Source organism: Neolamprologus brichardi, chromosome 1 (genome assembly GCF_056152115.1).
Source record: "Neolamprologus brichardi isolate AB-2024 chromosome 1, ASM5615211v1, whole genome shotgun sequence".
NCBI lineage: Eukaryota > Metazoa > Chordata > Actinopteri > Cichliformes > Cichlidae > Neolamprologus > Neolamprologus brichardi.
The window spans coordinates 8,887,179-8,908,859 of NC_142104.1; the positions used below are offsets into that span (position 1 = coordinate 8,887,179).

The window sequence follows — 21,681 nt, forward strand, 5'->3', positions numbered from 1 at the left end:
AATTTGCAACAGTAAGTATAATTCTTAAAACAGAGTAGTGTGTTTACAACTGAGGCTACAAGTTTCATCATAAACATTCTGTATCTTTGTATATATCATTGTTTGCATTGGTGCTTGTTCAAAAATGGCAGTTTAAGATTGAACTCCTCTCTGACAAAGCTTAGAAAGATCGCCCCCTCTGGCAGGAAGAGTTACATGCTCGAGACCAATTAAATGAAGATGCTAGGGGAGCCATGTTTAACCTCATAATAGTGTTTGGCTATACCATACTCCACATTTCCAGTACAAATGGCTGTTTTATGTTCTGAAATATGTTGTTTTTGTGCTTTCTCCAGTATAAGCTTGACCACAGGGGCATTTCTGGGCCCATTTATATTCAACTTGCACTTCAGTATTTGCCTCTTAAGGCACTGTTGGCACTATAGTGAAATAATCTTCATCTCAGAAAATCAGGGTCTGACAGCTGAAAAAGGAAACACTCACTAATTAAGGTCTGACTGAGGCACTTAAACCCTAATAGGCAAAGTTGTTTTGTGCAAAGTGGCACATTGATTTTTTTTATTTATTTATTTTTTTGTGAATGACGTATCCGTTTTTCTCATTCTTTAAAGGAAAACGAATGCATGAGAATCAAGATCCTCGGAGATTGCTACTACTGTGTGTCTGGGCTGCCGGTGTCACTGCCTAAACATGCAAAGAACTGTGTTAAAATGGGTCTGGACATGTGTGAAGCCATCAAGTAAGTTTTTCTTATAACAGTCACTTTTAGCTGTTTTTAACGTACAGTTATTTTCAAGATAGATTGTGTAATGTTTAAATAGCCAGGATTTATGCATTAATTATTTATGAAGAGTTAATGTAACGTGTCAGTGGAAGGTATATTAAACTGCGTGGAAGGTCTAAGGGGAAGATTTTTACCATACAGATTAAAACACAGAAACGTATGGTAGAGATGCACTGAGAGACACACACATACACCCTTGCAGTGTTATTGTGTTTGGAATTACTGAAAATATAGAAATAATATTAAAGAATGAAAACAAGTTTTTGTATTTCTGCAAAACTCCTTCAGGCAGGTACGAGAGGCCACAGGAGTGGATATCAACATGAGAGTTGGGGTTCACTCGGGCAACGTGCTCTGTGGTGTGATTGGACTTCGTAAGTGGCAGTTTGATGTATGGTCACATGATGTCACTCTAGCCAATCATATGGAGTCAGGAGGCCTTCCAGGGTAAGGAGCACTACCCTTTTTACCTTTTCTTGTTTCGTATTTAATATCGACTCTTAAAGTTGAAGTTACCAGATTCATTTATTTATTTTTTACATTTGGCCAGACGTGTCCACATAACAGAGGCGACTCTGAAGCACCTAAACAAGGCGTATGAAGTGGAAGAAGGAAACGGTCACCTCAGGGACACCTACTTAAAAGAGCTCAACGTCCAGACCTACCTAGTCATTGATCCACGGGTAAGCTCTAAGTCCATATTCCTAAAAAACACCGTTTGTGAAGGACGGAGAGAAATCTTTAGCATTTCAAATGTCTACTCATACAGATAACTGCTGTTAGGATTTTGAATTTTACTAATAAAACAATCATATTAATCTTGTAAATCATTTTTATATATTTCACTTTGTATTTTACACACTGTGGGGTTTTTTAAAATTGGATGTTGCTTGCCATATGTCAAAGAACAATAGGTGTTGATATTTTAACCCAAAAGTAATTTTTTAAGCTATATTATACTCACCAAATGCTAGCCACGGTACCCTAAAAAAATACTAATACCCACTATACTTTTGGGTGTTTGTTTCTCACGACCTCAGCAAACGTTTTTCCTTTTTTCTCCTTGGTGTCTCATCTTAGGTCAGATTTGTCACTATAAAGAATACTGCATAAATGTATTTTCTGTTGCAATTTTTATCTCTTTTTGAGCTGATGGGATGGATTCTTTGAGCTATTAGTACATGATATTCACTATCAAATCTTTGCATGTTCATCTACATCTTAAGTCTAAGGACTCCTCCCTGAACAACCAAAGGGCCCCCAAACCTCGGGTGAATGATGGTCTGAAGATGCGAGCATCTGTGCGTATGACCCGCTACCTTGAATCCTGGGGGGCTGTCAAACCTTTCGCCCACCTGCAGAACCGAGAGGGCTTCACACCAGACACGATTGTCAATGGCAAACCACGTTTCAAGGTAAGGTCGCTGGATTGTACACCGTGGTTTATTTACATTATTATCAAGATGACAGTGAAAGAGTATAAAGTTGTTGTTTTCTTTGTGGCTTAGAATGGGATTATTGTGACGTTGACCATGCACACATACATGCTTGGTCAGCATGCGGCAAAGGCAATGAGTGTGTATTACGCGATTTAGCAGAAGGGGATTTTAATGTTATTTCTGAATGTGATAAGTAAAGGAAATCAAACATCAGAAAAGCTTATTTTTACTTTCAAAGCATTGAATTTTTAAAAAAAAGCTTTAACAAATCAAGAGATTTAAAAATTTATTTTACATGTCTTTCAGCAAAACTAAGGAATCATTGTCTTGTGAGAACATTTCCAAACCAAAATGCTATATAACTACAGTATTATCCTCATCTTTTTCAGGACATTCCTTTGCGACCGAGCTCCAAGAACCCTGAGAGGTAAGACGAATCTTGAGCTGCTCCAGTAGCTACAGAATTAATTCACACATGACTCAAACACAACATGAAAGTTGACATGGACTAAAAGCTTTTTCACACAGATACACGCTGGCTTTTACAACCAACCTACTCAGTAGCATCATTATAACAACTGCCTCAAAAGAAAAGAGTTTCTGGCCAGCAAATTTTCCATGCAGGACATTCTTATCAGTCCATAAACCCTGAAGTCTTTGTAATGTCTTTATTAATACTGTATTATATAAGACTATATTGAAGCATTTAGAAGCATATTATAGTTTAACATCTTGCAGATGTTACATCAATGACTATATTCAGCTATACTTATGGAGATTAACATAATACCCAAAATGTATGCATTTCTGAAAGATCTGAGATTTCAGAGTCATTTTAGATGATATCTAAAACACCAAATAGCATCTAGTTTGTTATCCTCTAGAGCAGCGGTCCCCAACCCCCGGGCCTCGGACCGGTACCGGTCCGTGAGTTGTTTGGTACCAGGCCGCGCGAGTTGAGGCTCAGGTGTGAAATGTATGATTTTCAGGGTTTTTAATCGGTTTTCAGTGTTATCGTTTTGATCGTTAACTCTGTTTTCCTGGGTCTTTTCACGTGTGTTATGAATAAATCTTCCTTTATTCGGTACCGGTACTAGTTTTATTTTGTTGTATTTATCCGTGACACCTTAAAGGCCGGTCCGTGAAAATATTGTCGGGCATAAACCGGTCCGTGGCGCAAAAAAGGTTGGGGACCGCTGACCTAGAGTAATTTGCGGTGAGCGTACAAGCAGCGTGCTGAATATGTTCTTCTGTGTGTGCTGGGCTTTTGGAAGAAGAATATGGTACCATTCTTGTTTGTTATTCTAGCTGCTCAGCAGCCCTGAAGTCCTAAGACATCTAATATTGATTTTGAGCCTTGTGCCTTGCGCACAGAGATTTCTCCCAATGCTTGGCATACTTTTATGATATTATGTACTGTAAATTATTTGACAGTCAGCGTTTCACAACTTTAGGTTATTCTGAAATTGCCCATCTTTACCTCTGAGAAACATCTCCTGTTTAAGATGTTATTTTTATACCCAATCATGTTACTGACCTGTTGTCAATTAACCTAATTACCAGTTACTTTTTCAGCCTTTTGTTGCCCCATCCAAACGGTTTTGATTCGTTTTACTGCCATCACATTCAAAATGAGCTAATATTTTTCCTAAAATGGAACACCTTCTCAGTTTGGACACATGATATGATTTCTTTGGGATTTCTTTCTTATTGTGGGTAAAATGAGATCTGTAAATGACTGCATTCTCTTTTTACATATATTTTACAAAGCATCACGGCTTTTTTGGAACAGTGTTGTAAATAGCAGATGTAGTAGCATTAGTAGGTCACTTGATATGTAACACAGATGTCTGACGGGCAGTTTATGCTCACTGTTGTCATGCCTTGCCAAAAATGATCTAATTAATGCTTGCAAATGGTGTTGTTTTTATTTTTTGCCCTGTCTTGCACTCTTTGTTACCAGTCTTTGTCGCTCTGATGCACAGTCAGTCTGAAGGCAGGTTGGTCTCTATAAGAATTTCAAGAATACATCAGTCTTGAAGTGTAGAGTTTCCATCTTGGAAATCCGTAGCGAGAAATTGCTGAATATTTGTGTCAAGCATGAGTATAAATGTTTATGGTGCTTTGATAACACCAAAGTTCATGCCAGCTTTGACTACAACTGCCATCATCTCCTGTTAGCGTGGTGAAGCAGTTTTTTTGGGGAGCTTCCCCTTTTTTCTCAGCACCAACACTTATTATTTAGGAGAAAACTGCAGTGCGTCAAGTGTGCTTCAAAAGCGAGTATAAACGTTTATAGCACTCTGATTAGGTCACAGCTCTTGCAAGCGTAACTACACAATTAGTGTTTGTTGATTGGTACAGATTTAATATTTCTTAGAATCACAATGATTCTGTTTCATGGAAGCAAAAGCAGTGATCGAGGATTCGATTTGACTAACAAATAGAGATTTTTTTTAAAGCTGTGCTGCAGTGGCAGTTATTCCTGCAGAGGGGTAGGAGTTCTGAGCAATATGAGTAGCCCTTCCACTAGCTTTAAATAATGCATAACCAAATTGATTGTGGTCATAGCTTTTAATGGTTAATTCTCTCTCCCCATCTGGTGAAGGCAGAATGAAAACAGCAAAGCTACTGATCAGTGGGCAGGACCCGCCTACACAAAACAGTGTGGGCTGAAGTAATGTGATTAGAAGAGATAAGTGTGATCCAAGTGCACAAGCATTCCTTCCTGAGAGTGTGTAGGTTTGTTGTATCGCGGAAACTGTCAATTTCATTCATGTATTCACAGTCCAATAAGGCTGAGGCTGTCACAGTGAAATGATCTACACGGTTTTAATGACACAACATGGTAGATTATACTGATCTCTGATTAAAACTGACAGTTGTTATTGCACTACGCTCAATTTTTTATCTCAAAATGATTATAAATCCTGTGGTTTTCTTTGGCTCTGCGCTGCTCTGTTGTGATCGATGTATATTTGTGTTTTACTGTTGGACCCCGACAGCTTTGATGAGTCTCTAGAAGAGGCATTCTCCTTACCCGCCCCGCCGCTCGGCAACCCTAAGTGAGTGGAGCCTTCACGGCCCGCAAGGTCCTCAGTCCTTTCAGTGCAGTAGTTCTCAGCCTTCCAGCTTATTCTCCCCAACAAATGCCTCACGTGCGCTTGCGTAAATGCAGACTACGGCGAGCTGAGTTTTACTTTAAATGATGCACTTGCCATGTTTTGTTTTGTTTTCCCAGTCCCCTGCAATCAGTTGGCTTTATGCAGATAACGAAAGAAAAGTTTTAAAGGGGACCTATTATGTGTTTTTATATTTTTTTTTTATTAAAGCTGTCACTTTTTACTCATGTATGTTATTTACACATATAGAAACAGCCTTTTAAAATTCAGTATGACTAAACTTCAAACACGAGGAACAAAATAAGAATTATTTAACAATTATATTAGTTTTTTTTTTTTTTCTTTTGCTCAGCTCACCCACTTATGTTCAGTAGTAACAGTAGGCTAAATCGTAACCATTTGTGCTCTCTCTGTGTCTTTCTTGTTGTACTGGAAATGACATATGTGACATATCTGATATCATACATTCTGTGCCACTTGGGAGAGAAGCTAGCAGCGTTGATTTGTTACTCAGTTTCATAATTAAGTGTGCAAGTTTTTCAAAATCTTGAGTGTATAATTCAGTTAGAATACTTGACAGTTGTGAGTACAAGCATAGAAGCTTCACCCACCTGCCATTCAAGCTTCTGTTTATGAGGGGCCACCAATCAAAAGAAAGATGGCTGGAGATGGTAGGAATGTAAAACGGTGTGTACCAAACAGAGAATAACCTGAGGGGTGGCATCAAGTCCCAATATAAGATAATTAAAAAATGTTTTGAACTCATGCACTGTAAGAGTAAAAATTTGGACCCGGAAGTGAGCAGAATAGGTCCCCTTCAAATATTTTATATGCATTTTTATAATAATTTTAAAAAGATAATTACTCTTAAGTTTGAATGTAATAATTAAAAGCAATGAAATGTTAAAAACTAGACCTCCAGGTTGAGAACTACTGTCTTAGCAGAGAACCTTGCTGTTCTAACACTAACCCGTGCAGTGGTGCAATACGTATTTTCTGACCTTTTCTAACTGCTGCCTCTTTGTAACAGGGCAACATGCGATCTCGAAAGCCCCTAACCTTTGTTAGTGGACTGACATGATCCTATTAACGCTGATCACCTACTGGGGCTTGTGTGGTAATTAGGGTTTCTGCATCTGTGTGAATGTTTCCTTCCTGATGTAGCAGGGGGGTTTCCGAGCAGGAGCACGACAGAAACACACCAACCAAATCCCACTGAGATCATCTAACACACAGATCTCTGCAGCATTACCGGCACACTCCCTTTTCATACAGTAACACTCTTGCAGGCACAACCTACGTTTCCCTTTTCTCACTAATGCTCAGAATGGCATTAACCAAGTGGCCTCCAACCACAGCTACACTGGACCAGAGTGACCCACATGCTTGATCTGGTTTTCCAGCATCTGTTCCAGTCACTCTACTTGTCTCTGTGTTTGTCTGCATGCCACTTCCTTATTGTCTCTGTTTTCTGGTCCAGGAAATCCCAGAAGACTCGGTTTGATGAGGAGCTGCACAATGAGATGACCATTGCCATAGACGAGCTCAGCAACAAGTAGGTCGATTTCGGTCGAATCACAATTTATGCAATATTTGTAGCATATTTGATAAAATATTGCAATGTGTTGTATTTAACAGGTTTAAAGGAATTGCACAGTGGAGGAAATCCTCTGCTGAATTGTTTCTGATCGAGGTTACATCTTGATCCTTGTTGATAAACCTGACTAATTGTTTACTCTGTTGTTTCCCTGAAATTCTGGATTGGCTGTGTGACCGTTTCTATATGCCAAGATGTTGCAGTTTATTTGTATTCAGCTACTATTGCTTGGTTGTTGATACAACCAACAAAATATTAAAATCCATTAACCCAATTTAAAATTCAGCGATCTGACACCAGCCTGTGTCACAAGCTTTTACTTGAAACCAGCAGCAGCTGTGGCCCTGTGTTGGTTTACCTGCATCCTCTCAGGTCAGGTGCTGATCAGAAGTGAGCACAGATGATGGTTTGTGCTTTTGTGGTAAAGATAACACAGTTTTGCTAAACTGGTCTGTGACAAAAATATCTGCACAAAACAAAAAGCTCATGGTGACAGTAAGAGAAACATTTTGTACTCAATTTATACTCTGGTACATTAAAAGTGCATGTGTGGATCTGATGGAGCAATAGATTACAGACAAGGATTTAACTGTTATTTGAAATGACTGTGACTGTGAACTTTTAGACCTTGACTGACTGTGCAGATGTTTTAGATAATTAGTGAAGTTGCTGCTTTACAGCTTCAGATATTACAGATTAAAAATAAAGCTTCTCTGAAATCGGAGGCTGCAGCTAAAACACGCATATCGTTCCAGCTGTTGCGCAATGATTTCATTTCATGAAACTGAATGGAAATGATGCATCAATTTAAAAATAATAATAATAATAGCAAAACGAAAAAGGTGATACAGTTTTTTGTGTGTGTGTGTTTTCTACTGTTAATTTATAATTCTGTGTATTTTTTTTTTGTTATCAGAGATGTTTTTGTATATGCACAACCATGAGTATACAAAAGGTTATCTAAGTAGATTTAAGAGCAAATTTAATTTGCCTTCTCTGTTCAGCACACAAAGAAATTAAAGAAATAAAGAAAATCGTATAAGAATTGTTCTGCCCTCCTTTGAATTAGAGCCTTAATGATAAGTGAGCACTTAATACTTAAGCCATTGCACTGACCTCCACTTAAAGCTGTTTGCAATGTCTTTGTTAATCTTAGAGGTTAAAGCATGCAGATTAAGTTAAGAGCCTCCGTAATGATCTGTGGTGTTCAGTAAAATTATTTGTTTATAATGAACAGAAATGGTGACCTCAGTGTTTTTTCTTTGCCGTTGCATCAACTTGTTGCATCAGATGTGATCCAACACAGAGCAGTGCAGCATGTGCCCAGTGCTCACCTTAAAAACAGTCACAATACAGAGCACCTGAAATGTAAATCTCATAGAAGGAGACGGTTAATAACTTACATTCCACCTTCATTCTCTGCTTTTCTTCTTCCATGCCCACTTACCTCCCTTCATGTGTTGCAGGCAGTGGTACAAGTTTGAAGAGAGCGGCTTAGCTCTGTGGTTTCTGAAGAAAGATCTGGCAAAACAGGTTGGTGAGATTTAATGTTCAATATAAATGACTGCTTCGTCATACTTTTACATTTAGTCATTTTAATACTGAAAAAGAAACATAATAAGTGTCTTCCGCCTTTCTTAGTATCGAGCCCTGGATTTGCCGATGTTCAAACACTACGCCAGCTGTGCCACCTTCATCTTCCTCTGTATCTTCATCATTCAGATGTTTGTTGCAAGGGAGTGAGTATGTTTTAAGTTTTTCGGATATTTGAATATCTGTTCTTCTCATGAGCACAAACTCGAAGGAGGAACAGTTTTTTGAGCATTTGAAAAAGGTTTTAAAGCGCACGACGAAGACGTTTTTATATTTAGAAGATGAGCTGGAGATTGATGTTATTTTGTTTTTTCATTCGTGTCTTCCTAAGGCGACAGAGACTGGCGGTGTTATTTGGAGTGCTGTTTTGTGTGCTGCTCCTGGTCCTGGCGATCTGTTACGCAGGTCACTTACAGGTTTGTCCATTGATTCACATTCAGTATCTGGTTATTTGAGTGATTTAGTACAAGATTCTTTTCAGGCCCCGTTTGTAGAAACCAGGAGAAAAAGCCTTAATGACACAACAACTCTTTCATGCATCTTTACAGTAACATCTAAAGCCAAGCTGGATGCTGGTCGAGCATCAGTGATAAACAGTTTCTCGTTTATCTAGAAACACATTTTAATATTGTATATTCTTAACACACAGGTGGTTTGCTGAAGACATTCAATTTAATTTCCTTGTGCATGGGAAGTAGAAGTTTAATGTTAAATTCTTTATAGACTTTTTTTCAACACATGATGATGATGATGATAAGGATAATTATTATTGTTATTACTTTGTAAAAAAAAAAAATGTTTAATTGTCCAGTAAGTACATAAATATAATCAGAGTTGAGGCACTGTTTGATTGTCTGTATTCCTTTTTTTATTTAAAATAATAAAAAAAGATGCAAATGCCTGAACATACATTGAAAGAGTAATTGTGCTTCAGAGAAACTGTGTTTATGAGATTAAATTGAAACCCAAAATTTATATTTTTAATGTTTTATATTCGCAGCGTTTTTAAGAAAATACCAAGGGGATGGGACAAAAATGTCACACAATTTTCCATGTTTCTTAACTTGTCAAGATATAATACAAAATTCCTGCGTGGATGACTCCTAAATTCAAGTCCAGTGCAAATGCAGTGGTTAATTAATTAATTAGAAAAACAAACAAACAGGAAAACACAAAGATTTTAAAAATATGTTTAAAAAAATGAAAATGAAACAATGTATTAGGCAAATGACAAACTGAATTCATGTTTTTATACCGACATTCGGCACACTGGACTTCTCTTGGAAGTCAGAAATTAATCAAGCGTAACATTCATTGAAGTAACAATTTCAAAATTGGCATCTGAACCAAACAATAATGTGTTTTCCCTTTTTTTTCCTGTCTTTTTTTATTTTATAAATTTGAAAAATCATGAATCGCTGTAATTATATATTGGCATTAAAAATATTATTTTGATTAAAGACTTTGCACATACTGGTGGATCAACCATTACAGAAACACAAGAATTGATTTTAGTACCCTTTAGTTACCCTGCCACCAGCTCCCACCCACCCTATTGGCACAAGCAATAAAAGCATGAGTGAAAAGGACTTTTTGTGCACACTGTGCCAGAATTAGATGATCTGAGAATGGAAACGTGGCATGAAAACTATCTCCTGCATTCACTGGGCTACAGCTTACTATAGACGCCCTACTGACTCTGCAGATGACATCTGACATTCTGTTCTGGACATGCAGTCTTTTTTTGGTTTTCTCCTCAGACAGATTCCTTTCCTTGAAAGAGCTAGCTGTGATTCACTCATGCATGCTGTCTGCAGATAGCTGACTGTAAAAAAAGTCACATGTTGCTCGTACCTGTTTGATTGCATTTTGTCTTTTTTCCCCCTCACTTCACTGCAGCGCCTGTTTCCAGAGAAGCTGTCAGGTTGCCGGTGGCTGCCAGCTGTGTCAGAGGCAGTGGTTAAACGGCCGTTTGTGCGCCTCCCTCTGGCAACCATCACCACAGCGGTCATCATTATCATGGCTGTGTTTAACCTGGTGAGACTCTGCTCACATGTTGAAGTCTAAGACAGATCCATTTAGTACTCTGGTATTTCTAGCTGTGCTGCACTTCATAAATGTCACGCCAAGCTTTAAAGCATGTTGTCCGGTCGTTGCTTGTCAGTTGTTTATTTATTTGTTTTTCCACTCCCCTGCAGTGCTTTGACCAGACAGATAAAGACGACTACTCCTGCCTTCCCGTGAGTGATAGATTTAATCCCAGACACGATGGTGTATAAATAACAGTATTACATTTTAGTGTAAAGTAGTGTGTATTAATTGTAGTTCTCCTAACAGTAAAAAAGAGTGTAGTGTTTTACTTGTTTGCATGCTGCTTATAAATTTGATTTAGGACATTATTTAGATTTGCTACAAGTCTAATTCTATTGTATCCCCTTTTCTGTCCCTCAGTACTCTGTCTACTGCTGCATCCTATCACTCATTGCCTGTGGAGTTTTCCTTCGGATGAGCTTTGAGCTTAAAGTGCTCTTTCTGACTGTGGCCTCCACGGCATATTACGTCATCATTATCAGCATCACGGATACATTCTTTGATAGATACAGCCAAAACCTCAGCACCAAGAAGGACCTTGGAATCTACACAAATTTGAACTGCAGGTGAGACTGAAGGAAAAGGGTGAATCCCACAGCTTTTTGGGAAATGTATTATTTCCTGTTTTCACGCTGATGACCTGCAAATGTATCTACGTACCTGTGGCTTGTGACCAGTGACGTTACCACACCGACAGCAATCACTTTTGTGTTGCTTTAACGATCTCTGTCAGATTCACTTTATGCCACAACTCACACAGGTAGAATTAGGCTGTTGTTTATTGGCTGAGTGAAGCACTTGAGACCATGAACTTTGGAGGACTTAATTCTTACTTTATTTACTCTCAGCTTTCTGAGCTCCAGCTCTCCAGCTACTGATCTCTGTGGCTGTCTCACAGGAGTTTGTTTGTTTGTTTGTTTGTTTGTTTGTTTCTGGTTTGACTGAGTTGCTGCAGTTTGGCGTTCAATTTTAGCTTTATAATACTGTTTTGTGTACAAACTGTGTGCTGCATCAGGGACATTTGTTCGCACTATTTAGCCAAGTAGTTTCCCCCACTATTTGCCTCAGTAGGGAGACTAGTGAATTAATAAAGTTGAAAGTAAAAAAAGCAGGATTTTGATTGGTGGAATAATCTTTTTGTTTAGATTGTGATATTATTCTGGATATGGCGACAGCCTTAATGCAAACATGCAAAGGTTGCATTTTAGATTGCATCTGCTAGCATCATGTTTTCTTTATCTGAATCAGCGTATGGCTGCAGTGCGGTAATATTTATCATATAACATCAGATCTACTTCAGCCCAATAGTCAAGACCTGCCTCAGAGCAGCCAAAACATTATCAACGAGCAAATGGCTTAAATCGAGTAGTTCAGTGAGAAAGAATATGACAAAAGAGTCTAAAGTATTATAACAATCCTCTCTAAAGTAAATTAACTGTAATTTCATAATGCAAAATAAAACTCAATAAAACAGGCTTAGTGAGTATGACAAAAGAAAAGGCACGGCAAATGTCAGGTGATGAGAAGGTGGCTCAGTGGAAACTGTTCTGATTGTAGTCTTTAAAAGATGGATGTAACCATAGTGACCTTACCAAGGAGTTTGGACTCATTTTGAAGCTTTAGTGTTTTATGTTGTGTTGTTTTTTTTTTATCTTATCAGAGGTTAGATTGCTACTTCTGGGGTGGTCTATCACACATCATACCATAATCTTAATCAGACAAATCAATAAAAATGATCTAAGGCACCAATATCTGCATATTTCTTTCTGAATACATGAATGAATTGGATTCTTAATCAGAGAATTATAGCAGAGAATTTAATTTACTGTTATGCCGCCTTATACTTTTAATCACTAGTGGTCAAAGTCATAACCACTTCAAGTTATTATTTTCCAAGTAAAAGTGGAGTCTGTGATTGGTCATGTTCTTGCTTGTCTTTCAGTGTAGAAATCCTGAAATGTTTAGGGCTGGTAAAACATCCCCAGTATATGAGTTGCATATACATCACACTTTTCCTGGTCACCATGTTCATCATCTCGCTGCAGGTAAATTACAGTTTTTTTGTTTGCTGAATTATTTTAAAAAACAAAAAAATGATCTCTCGTGCTGATTTTCCTCTAAACTTGCCATTCCTGTGGATTACAGAACGAGTACTGCTTCCGCCAGGACTTCCTGCTAAAGAACAAGAACCACACAGAGCAGGATGAGATCGAGACGAGAGAGAACTTGAACCGCCTGCTGCTGGAAAATGTGCTGCCGGCCCACGTGGCAGCGCTGTTTGTTGGGGAGAATAAGAAGAACGAGGTGAGATTTCCAAAGTTGATTCTAGTCCCCTGGATCCTAAACGCTCCCGTGAGATAACCCCCCATCATTATATACTGAGAGTGAACATGAACCAGGCGGCAATAATGTGACCAGTTATCTGAGGTCATCTTAAAGAAATAAATAAATGATTTTTATTTCCAGCATGTGGATTTTGGGTGTTAAAAGACCCAAAGAGAGGGACCTTTGAAACGTAATACTGTACACAATCAGGGTGCCAGCTGCTTACTCATCAGGTTTTCACTGACACTGAGAACAGGACACAGAAAGTTGTGCTGGACATATTTTAACCTCCTAGAACAGGGGTGGGCAATCTCCGGTGTCCCTGCAGGTTTTAGATGTGTCCTCGAACCAACACAGCTGATTTAAATGGCTAAATTAGCTCCTCGACATGTCCTGAAGTTCTCCAGAGGCCTGGTAACGAACTAATCATGTGATTCAGGTGTGTTGACCCAAGGTGAGATCTAAAACTTGCAGGGACACCGGCCCTTGTGGACTGAGATTGCCCACCCCTGTCCTAGAACCTGGCGTCCACATGTGTGGACATCACATTTTGGGACATCTAAACCAAAATACTTAATTTTTCTCTACAAAGGCCTGATATCCACTTGCGATTATCCACTGTTCTATCAAAATTTGAAACAAATGTCCTCATATGTGGATCTCATTTCTCTCAAAAACAAAAATTAGGTAAAATAAAAATCTGGTAATTCTTTGTTTTTACATTCTTTAGGTCCCAATCCGCCCAAACAGCAAAGAAAAATTAAACATGCATGCCATGAAAGAGCTCGGGTCTTAGGGGGTTAAAGTACAAAGTTCATCAGGAGTGGCTACAAGCGGAGATGCCTTTCAGTGTCTTGCTGCTTCATTGATTCACTGAGCATGAATTGCCCTTTCAGTGTTATCACAGTTAGTAGAAGTAACAGGAAGGTTTAAGTATCTAAATGTAACAATCCCAATAATCTTCATATTGTCCCTGATGAAACAATGTGAAAATGTAAAAACATGGCGGGGGGAAACGGCCAGCTCCTTAAGCCTCAATGTGCCAGAGGAGTGTGGGTATAGAGAGGTGCTTTATACATTTCAATCATTTACTGCTTGAGTTTGACATAACCACACAACAGAACCCTTTTTGGAGCCATAATTGTGAAGAAGTGAAGAATTTAGATAACAGGCTGGCATGCTACTATCAGCTAGGGGTGGGTTTGGTAATCGATTTATCGATTAAAATCGATTCATTAAAATCCTGAATCGAGTTTTTAATATAAATTTAAATTTATTTTGCCCGAAATGCCAGAATCTCAGGTGAAACCTCACAAAATTTCAACAACCACCAAACAGCTAAAACAGTAAATGAGAGCAGGTACACGGATACCCAGCCCCACTATCAGCGATATGACTCTGCAGCTATCACAGAAAATCAGGAGTGGCAAGTAACGCAAGCAAGCTTCTTGAGTACAGCATGGCAGTAATTGTTCAAAAAGAAAAACTACAAACTATATAAGCAGAACTTTATACTATAACTCTACAAATAATCATAACTTCCAGATAACGTGGCTCCATACAACATAAAAGTAACATGTTGCCTGTACAAGCTTTATCTGTTGGTTTTGTGCTTTTCCCAACAGGACCTCTACTACAAGTCCTATGACTGTGTGTGCGTGATGTTCGCTTCGGTGCCGGATTTCAAAGAATTTTACACTGAGTGCGATATCAACAAAGAAGGTCTGGAATGCTTGAGACTTCTCAATGAGATCATCGCTGACTTTGATGAGGTCAGGAAGTCAAAGTCTTACCGAATATTTGTCTGAGATACAAATGTCAGGGGCTAATCATGAAGACTCTGGCATGGTTGGGATGATAAATGCGCGCACCCCTCATTTTGTTTGTTTGTTTGCCTCTAACTCAACAGCTGTTGTCCAAACCAAAGTTCAGCGGTGTGGAGAAGATCAAGACAATCGGCAGCAGTTACATGGCTGCTGCGGGGCTTAGTGGGTCACCTGGTCAGGAGAATAATCGGGTGAGGTAGTTACTACTTCAGAACAGGGTCGGGTTTTAACTTTAACTGTTTGAAAGCAAGCCATGACCAAACCTCATAATTAGGCTGTGGACTGACATCACTTTTTGTTGTTTTAGGACAGAGAACGGCAGCACGCCCAGATAGGGATCATGGTAGAATTTGCCATCGCTCTGATAGGCAAGCTAGATGGCATCAACAGACATTCCTTCAATAGCTTCAGGCTTCGTGTGGGTGAGTGTGCATAAACCTTTAATTCAGTAAATACTGCACTGTGCAGCCTCCATCTCTGTTAAGGCTGGCACAGGTTTCCTTGGTTACTCAGTACATGATTGGCATTCATGTACTGTTCTTGCAGTGAGAGTACTAGCATTCACTGACACAGGTTGTTAAAAGCTCATGCCTATAAAAATAGTCACAGAATTTCTGGAGTTGAGGCATTTTCTTCGTGTTAAAGCAGTTCCCACTTTATATCAGGTTGAGCCATGCATAAATTACTCCACTGTAATGTGGTGGAGTATTTTTCCTAGTTACCCTAAAATAAATAAAAAAAACAGTAGATCTCACAGAAGAACATTATATGAGAAATGTCATTGGCCATAGTAAGTTCTCCTGCAGACCCTCTTTTCTTAGTGACAATCTGGGACTTAATGAAGCAATAATGCTTCTATTGTGTAGAGCTGAATAGGCTCTGCACATAATAAAAAGGACTCTGATCTTATGCCAGTTAACTTCCCCTTGCATACATGTAGGACTAGAAGAGTACATCATGCAGGGTAAAACATGTACATGTAAATATAAGCATTTCAATTGCATACCCTGCTCTGAGTTTTACCTTTGAAAACACTGGGGCTTTTTTCTGGATTAAGATTTTTAAGAGTTTTGCCTGGTTTGTAAATGTCGTTTTTGTAATGTCTCAAAATCGAGGCCCACAGGTGAAATCTGGCCCTTTTGTAACTTTGAATCTGGGTTCTTAGCAAACGTTAGCCTAGCTAGTTGTAGCTGTGATCTACACAGTGGCATGCATGCTGTCCGCATATAAAACTAAGAAGCTGGCTCGCACACAGTGCAACAAAATGAGTGTTGGTGCTGACTACAGAAAGTTTTAAGAGTGATTGGAGACGGAATAAACTGTCTTTAAAAGAGGGTCAAAAGATTGTTGCCACAAAGCAATTTTTGTTTTGCAGCACATTAAGCACGTTAAAGAGACAACGAGCTAATGCAATGCCAAGGAAACTGGAATTTAGTGAGACTTGTGATAACCTAATGGGTTTTCATCCAAACTGTACTCAAACCTTAACGTCACATTTGTTTTCTTATCGGCAATAACTCGTTGATTATGATGGATCCTGAAGCTACTACCTCACCGACGTTCTGGTTTAAAAACATCGCTTTCAAACACCATCAAGTAACAGCACAGCTTCAGAAGGTCACAAAACTGAAAACTGTTACAACAAAATGTTCCTTTAAGTCTAATTTCAAAGTGATCGTGCTGTAAAGGAAAGTTCAGTTTTTGTGTGCAGCCAATTTCAAGCAGAAGCCTTAGGCTGTACAAGGATCTTCTTGTGCAGTTAAACAGGAGAGGTAAGATGATAATAATAATAATGGATTTATATAGTGCTTTTCAAGGCACCCAAAGCGCTTTACAATGCCACTATTCATTCACTCTCGCATTCACACACTGGTGGAGGCAGCTACGGTTGTAGCCACAGCTGCCCTGGGGCAGACTGACAGAAGCGAGGCTGCCATATCGCGCCATCGGCCCCTCAACACCAGTAGGCAAGGTGAAGTGTCTTGCCCAAGGACACAACGACCAGGACAGAGAGCCCGGGGATTGAACCGGCGACCTTCCGGTTACAGATACGCTTCCCAACCCCCTGAGCCACGGTCGCCCCAAGATGTGTAGGCAAACATGCAGAATGTTACAGATTCACCTCAGGATGTACTGGGTCCAGTACTATCAGTAACTCTCATATTCAGCTGTGTGAAACAGAGCCCATCATTTCAGATACATCTTTTCCTTTTATTTTTTCATTCTATGTGGTTCTTTTTACCAATACGGATCAGTTACTATGAGCCACTTTAGTCCATCAAATAGCAGGAAGCGAATGTTTTACCCAAATATAGAGCCAGAACCTTTTAGAGAGTCTGACAAACATCATCCTCCGCTTTTTGTGTCTACAGTCCTGACATCTATGATAAAAACAATCAAAACATTTACATTTTTCGAGTTAAAAATGCACATAGTACAAACAGTGAAATTTTTAATTGAGTGGCATAATTTTTCTTCATCAGTGGCTGTGTGCAACCACCTTAAAACCTCCTTTGTGTGTTTATTAAAAAGATATACATTCTCTTAAATGCACTCAGAGCCTGAGTACATTCATTGATTAGAAGATTTGTTTCCCGTTAGTCACCTAATGTTGTGAACAACTTTGCACTACCAGTTAAAACAATAGTTTAAAATGACTGACGACAAGCCAGAATGAGGCTTCATGCCTGCTGCGAGCCTCGCTTCCAGTATCGACTCACCACACATTTTATGAGTTTCACGTCGCTAGTGCTGGATTGGATTGGATATTCCAGAGTAGTTTGGTCTATATAGACATGATAACATCACGCGCTTGCTACAGATTTGTTGACATAAATCTCCTGTTTCACCACCTTCCTAAGGTGCTCTGTTTTGTTGAGATCTGGTGACTGTAGAGGCCAGTTGTGGAGTACAGTGAAATTCTTGTCATGTTCGAGAAACCAGTTTGAGATGCTTCGAGCTTTGCGACATGGTACACTATCCTGCTGGAAGCATTTGTCAAAAGATGGGATCAAAAGATGAGTTGGTACTAAGAGACCCAAAGTGTGCCAAGAAAATTTACTCCATACCATTATGCCTCCACCAACAGCCTGTACTGTTGATACGAGGCAGGACGGATCCCTGCTGTTATGCTGTTTACACCAAATTCCGACCCATCTGAACGTTGCAGCAGGAATCAAGACTCATCAGGCCACAGAACGTTTTTCCAGTCTTTCTACGAAATTTTAGTGAGAATTGTAGCTTCACTGTTTTGCTTCAGTCTTCTGTATGTGAGTGTATGCCTCACGTGCATTCATTATCTTTGTCATTAAAAACGAAAAGAATACATGGCAAGAAAACTGGAGTAGATTCCAGCCACCCCCTGACCTTGGATTGGGTAAGCAGAACAAAAATGAAAGGAAGGAGATGGTCAGAAAAATCAGAATAACAAGTGCAGACATTTCAGAAATATTGTTAACACTTTTTTTTTTCTCCATATATTTTTATTGAAATTTCTTATAGTACAATACAAACAAATGTTGAACACCCTCACATTCACACGTCCATCCATACATCAAACCTGCCTACATCACATTCAAATGTAGAAATGAGCATAGTTCTCACAGTAATACAAAAATACAATGGGATAGGATAGACAAGATTTTCCCTTCCTTCCCTTCTTCTTTTCCTTCTTTTTCATAAATGTCCTTCACCTCCACTCCCTAAAATATCCATATATGGCTTCCACATATTCACAAAGTCCCATTGTTTGCCCTTGGCAATATATGTTAGTCTTTCCAGGCCTAGAGAGACTGCAATTTCCTTCTTCCAGAGTCCCATGGAGGGAGCATCCATACTCTTCCAACATAGCGCAATGGCTCTTCTGGCTTGAAGTAGTCCATAGTCCAGTAATTTAGTTTTTTTTCCCGATTGCTTAAATTCCCTTGGATATATTCCAAGAACACAGAGTTTTCCTTTTAAAGGGATTTTTACCTTAAACACTTTGGACAGATATTTGATAACATCTTTCTAAAAGTCCTGGATTTTAGGACACTCCCATAGACAATGAAGAAGAGTTCCTTTTTCAACTAAACATTTAGTACAGATGTCCGGAATATCATTGGACATATGATAAAGCTTGACAGGTGTTATATAGGTTCTCATGAGCCATTTATATTGCAGTAGTTTAAAGCGTGTGTTTATTGTTTGTTTTTGTGCTTTTAAGCAAGCCTGGTTCCAGTCATTTTCATCTATGTCCTCTTGGATCTCCCTTCTCCAAGCATCCAGCTTATCTGCTGCTGAGTCTTTGGAGGAAAGCATCAGTAAATTATAATATATAGAGAGAAAATATTGTTAACACTTGAATAAAATTAAAACCCAGTAGGCGTGTTTTTCAAACAGTTCATATTGTATTTTGAATCCATCTGATTCAGAATACCTGCGTATGCTGATTTGAAGCTTGTGTTTCTGCCGGTGCCCACAGTCTTGCATTTATCAGAGTTGGACAGTAGAGGTACCGTTTTATATTGGTTTAAAATACGCAGAATTTCTCGATTTGTTTCATTTCAGTAGCGTGATCAATTGTAAAGTCTTTGCACTGAAACATCTTAATAATTACTGTGAACTTTTACATTTCTATCATGTTTTCAAAGCAAATCCTACTGTTTTAGACTCACCATGTCTTTAAGAGCAGTTACAGTATTGTCTGTGTCTTTTAGTCAGGTACTTCAGCATCTGCTGCACAAAAGCTTTTCTTTTAAAGATTTATGGGCCACTCAGAAAATTTCTGTTGTGGTCTAATGGCCTTGATTATAAACTGGTTGCAAACTAGCAGCACTGTATTAATGTATTAAAATGTTTCTTTTATTTCTTCCTAATATTTCGCCTTTTCTGGTACCTCTGATCCTCTGTCACCTCAGCCTTCAGTAGATGAAATATTTTTCTTATTCAGTCTTACATTTTCATTCCATTTTACCTCTATAAACACTGCACATGAACTTTACAGACTTTATTATAAAATACAGCAGTAAACTTTAACATATCGGGGGGTTGTTTTTCTTCCACAGGAATTAATCATGGCCCAGTGATAGCCGGAGTAATCGGAGCAAGGAAACCTCAGTATGACATCTGGGGCAACACAGTCAATGTAGCCAGCAGAATGGAGAGCACTGGAGAGCTGGGAAAAATCCAGGTATGTTCTTTAAGGTCAAATGGTCAGCATATCTCAACATTTACAAAAGATCCAATTTCGAACTGGACTCGCGTTTTATTTTCCTTACCTATCTCAACTGCTGCAAAAATAAACTCCTCCTGTCCTTAACCAGCCACGAGAACATCCTGAGAAAACCGTTACATTGTTTCTTTCTCTTCCAATTGCACTTTATGCTCTGTATCACATTTATTGGCAGATCAAAAGCTATTCATGCTTTAACTTGATAAAATATGTAAATTACTTTGGAATCCAAGCCATTAGCAGAGGCAAAGTGCCACCTGAGATGCGTATTGTTTAATGTAGTCACGGGAAAACGATTTTGCTGCAAGGAAGGTCTCGCATTGAATTTGGGCTAATCCAATTTCCTTTCCGTTTGCTTTGCCTGCTTTCAGGTAACAGAGGAAACGTCTGTCGTGTTGCAGGACCTGGGCTACTCGTGCGAGTGTCGAGGACTAATCAATGTGAAGGGGAAAGGGGAGCTCAAAACTTTCTTTGTGTGCACCGATATGAGCAAGCAGCAAGGTATGGGTCTGAGCTGAGGCCAGGTCAATGCTGCAAAAAGAACTGGGGACAAACTAGTTTACAGACTTCTGCTGGTCACACATGCGGACCTGCTAGCTGCGTTCCTGTGATGTTTCTGAATTAAGGATTTTTAAAGGAACTGCTTATTTGCTGTGTGGTGGATATCGCATTCAACACCCAGCATCTCATGGTTGGATCAGAAGATGACTGAGGAGATGGTCAGTATGTACAATCACCATCTTTTTCGAGTCACAAACACATTGACACAAGTGATCGATCACTTTTGTACTATTTTCCATGTCTGTAATTTTATGTGATAGAAAAAAACGTGTATTGTACTAAAGCCAAATGCAGTTGAGATTTTGGATGTCCATTTTGGTCTTTTAAAACAAAAAATAAGAGGGGGAAAAATCTCCAGTGGATTCTGTTTGAATCTGAAACTTGTATGGGTTCTGTTTTGAGAGGCGATGGACACTGTTGCTGTTACTGTGTAATGAGCCAGACATAAATGTGTTAAGCTGTTTCAATGTCAGAAACCAGCTGTGCAGAAGACAGGGAAACTTCTCTTGCTCCCATCTATAGAAGTAAATCTAGAAAGCTTTACTTTGTGGCTGAACTGCAAATCCTGAAGCAGATTAAGATTAGGTTTCCATCACTTTGTGGTCTTTATGTGACCTTTTAGGAATTTCAGCTGTGCAGTTTGGCCTTAGGAACAATAATTTAATATTAAGATACGTACTGTGTTTCAGGAGGAAATACATTTTCTTTATGTATGCCATCTGTGTAAGTGTTTAATCTGCTCAGAAAAGAAATCCATTTTCAGCATCTTTGCCTGCCTGTCTCCATATATGCTGCGATGAAGGGTATCTGTGACGCTCTCTTCGATGTCCTCGATCTATATGATCTAACAACCTGCCTGCTGTGAATGTTTTTTCTGGCCCCAGCTCAGAGACCACTTAAACTGATCTGGATCACTTTCTGTGCCTCTGAAACTTGTCTTGTGGCCTTATCTTCTGAGACCAACATTTTGTCTGTAATTGTGGTTACATAATATTAACAACAACAATAATAATAATAATAATGTACTGGCCTTTCCGTGAACAAATGTGACATTGACTTTTGTACAGTTACAGAATGTAATAAATGTTTTAAGTCTGCAGTTTGTCACGCAGTGTTACACAAGAGCCAAGG

At 39.0% G+C, this 21,681-nt stretch overlaps 1 protein-coding gene across 2 annotated transcripts in view; it reads left to right on the forward strand.

Moving 5' to 3' along the window:
- adcy7 (adenylate cyclase 7) overlaps positions 1-21,674 on the forward strand; it is a 67,722-nt gene extending 46,048 nt beyond the window's left edge. The window contains exons 8-27 of one of the 2 annotated variants that reach the window (XM_006779772.3): positions 612-739; positions 1,073-1,231; positions 1,335-1,467; positions 2,011-2,199; positions 2,613-2,650; positions 5,229-5,288; positions 6,826-6,900; positions 8,409-8,475; positions 8,584-8,681; positions 8,867-8,951; positions 10,435-10,572; positions 10,734-10,775; positions 10,987-11,192; positions 12,569-12,671; positions 12,772-12,930; positions 14,577-14,723; positions 14,861-14,968; positions 15,085-15,199; positions 19,823-19,947; positions 20,361-21,674. In XM_006779772.3, coding sequence (XP_006779835.2) covers positions 612-739; positions 1,073-1,231; positions 1,335-1,467; positions 2,011-2,199; positions 2,613-2,650; positions 5,229-5,288; positions 6,826-6,900; positions 8,409-8,475; positions 8,584-8,681; positions 8,867-8,951; positions 10,435-10,572; positions 10,734-10,775; positions 10,987-11,192; positions 12,569-12,671; positions 12,772-12,930; positions 14,577-14,723; positions 14,861-14,968; positions 15,085-15,199; positions 19,823-19,947; positions 20,361-20,507 — 2,322 coding nt within the window. In that variant the 3' untranslated portion in view covers positions 20,508-21,674. The remainder of the gene's footprint in view (positions 1-611; positions 740-1,072; positions 1,232-1,334; positions 1,468-2,010; positions 2,200-2,612; positions 2,651-5,228; positions 5,289-6,825; positions 6,901-8,408; positions 8,476-8,583; positions 8,682-8,866; positions 8,952-10,434; positions 10,573-10,733; positions 10,776-10,986; positions 11,193-12,568; positions 12,672-12,771; positions 12,931-14,576; positions 14,724-14,860; positions 14,969-15,084; positions 15,200-19,822; positions 19,948-20,360) is intronic. The other variant, XM_006779775.3, reaches the window with a different exon arrangement.
- The last annotated feature ends 7 nt before the right edge of the window (positions 21,675-21,681 follow it).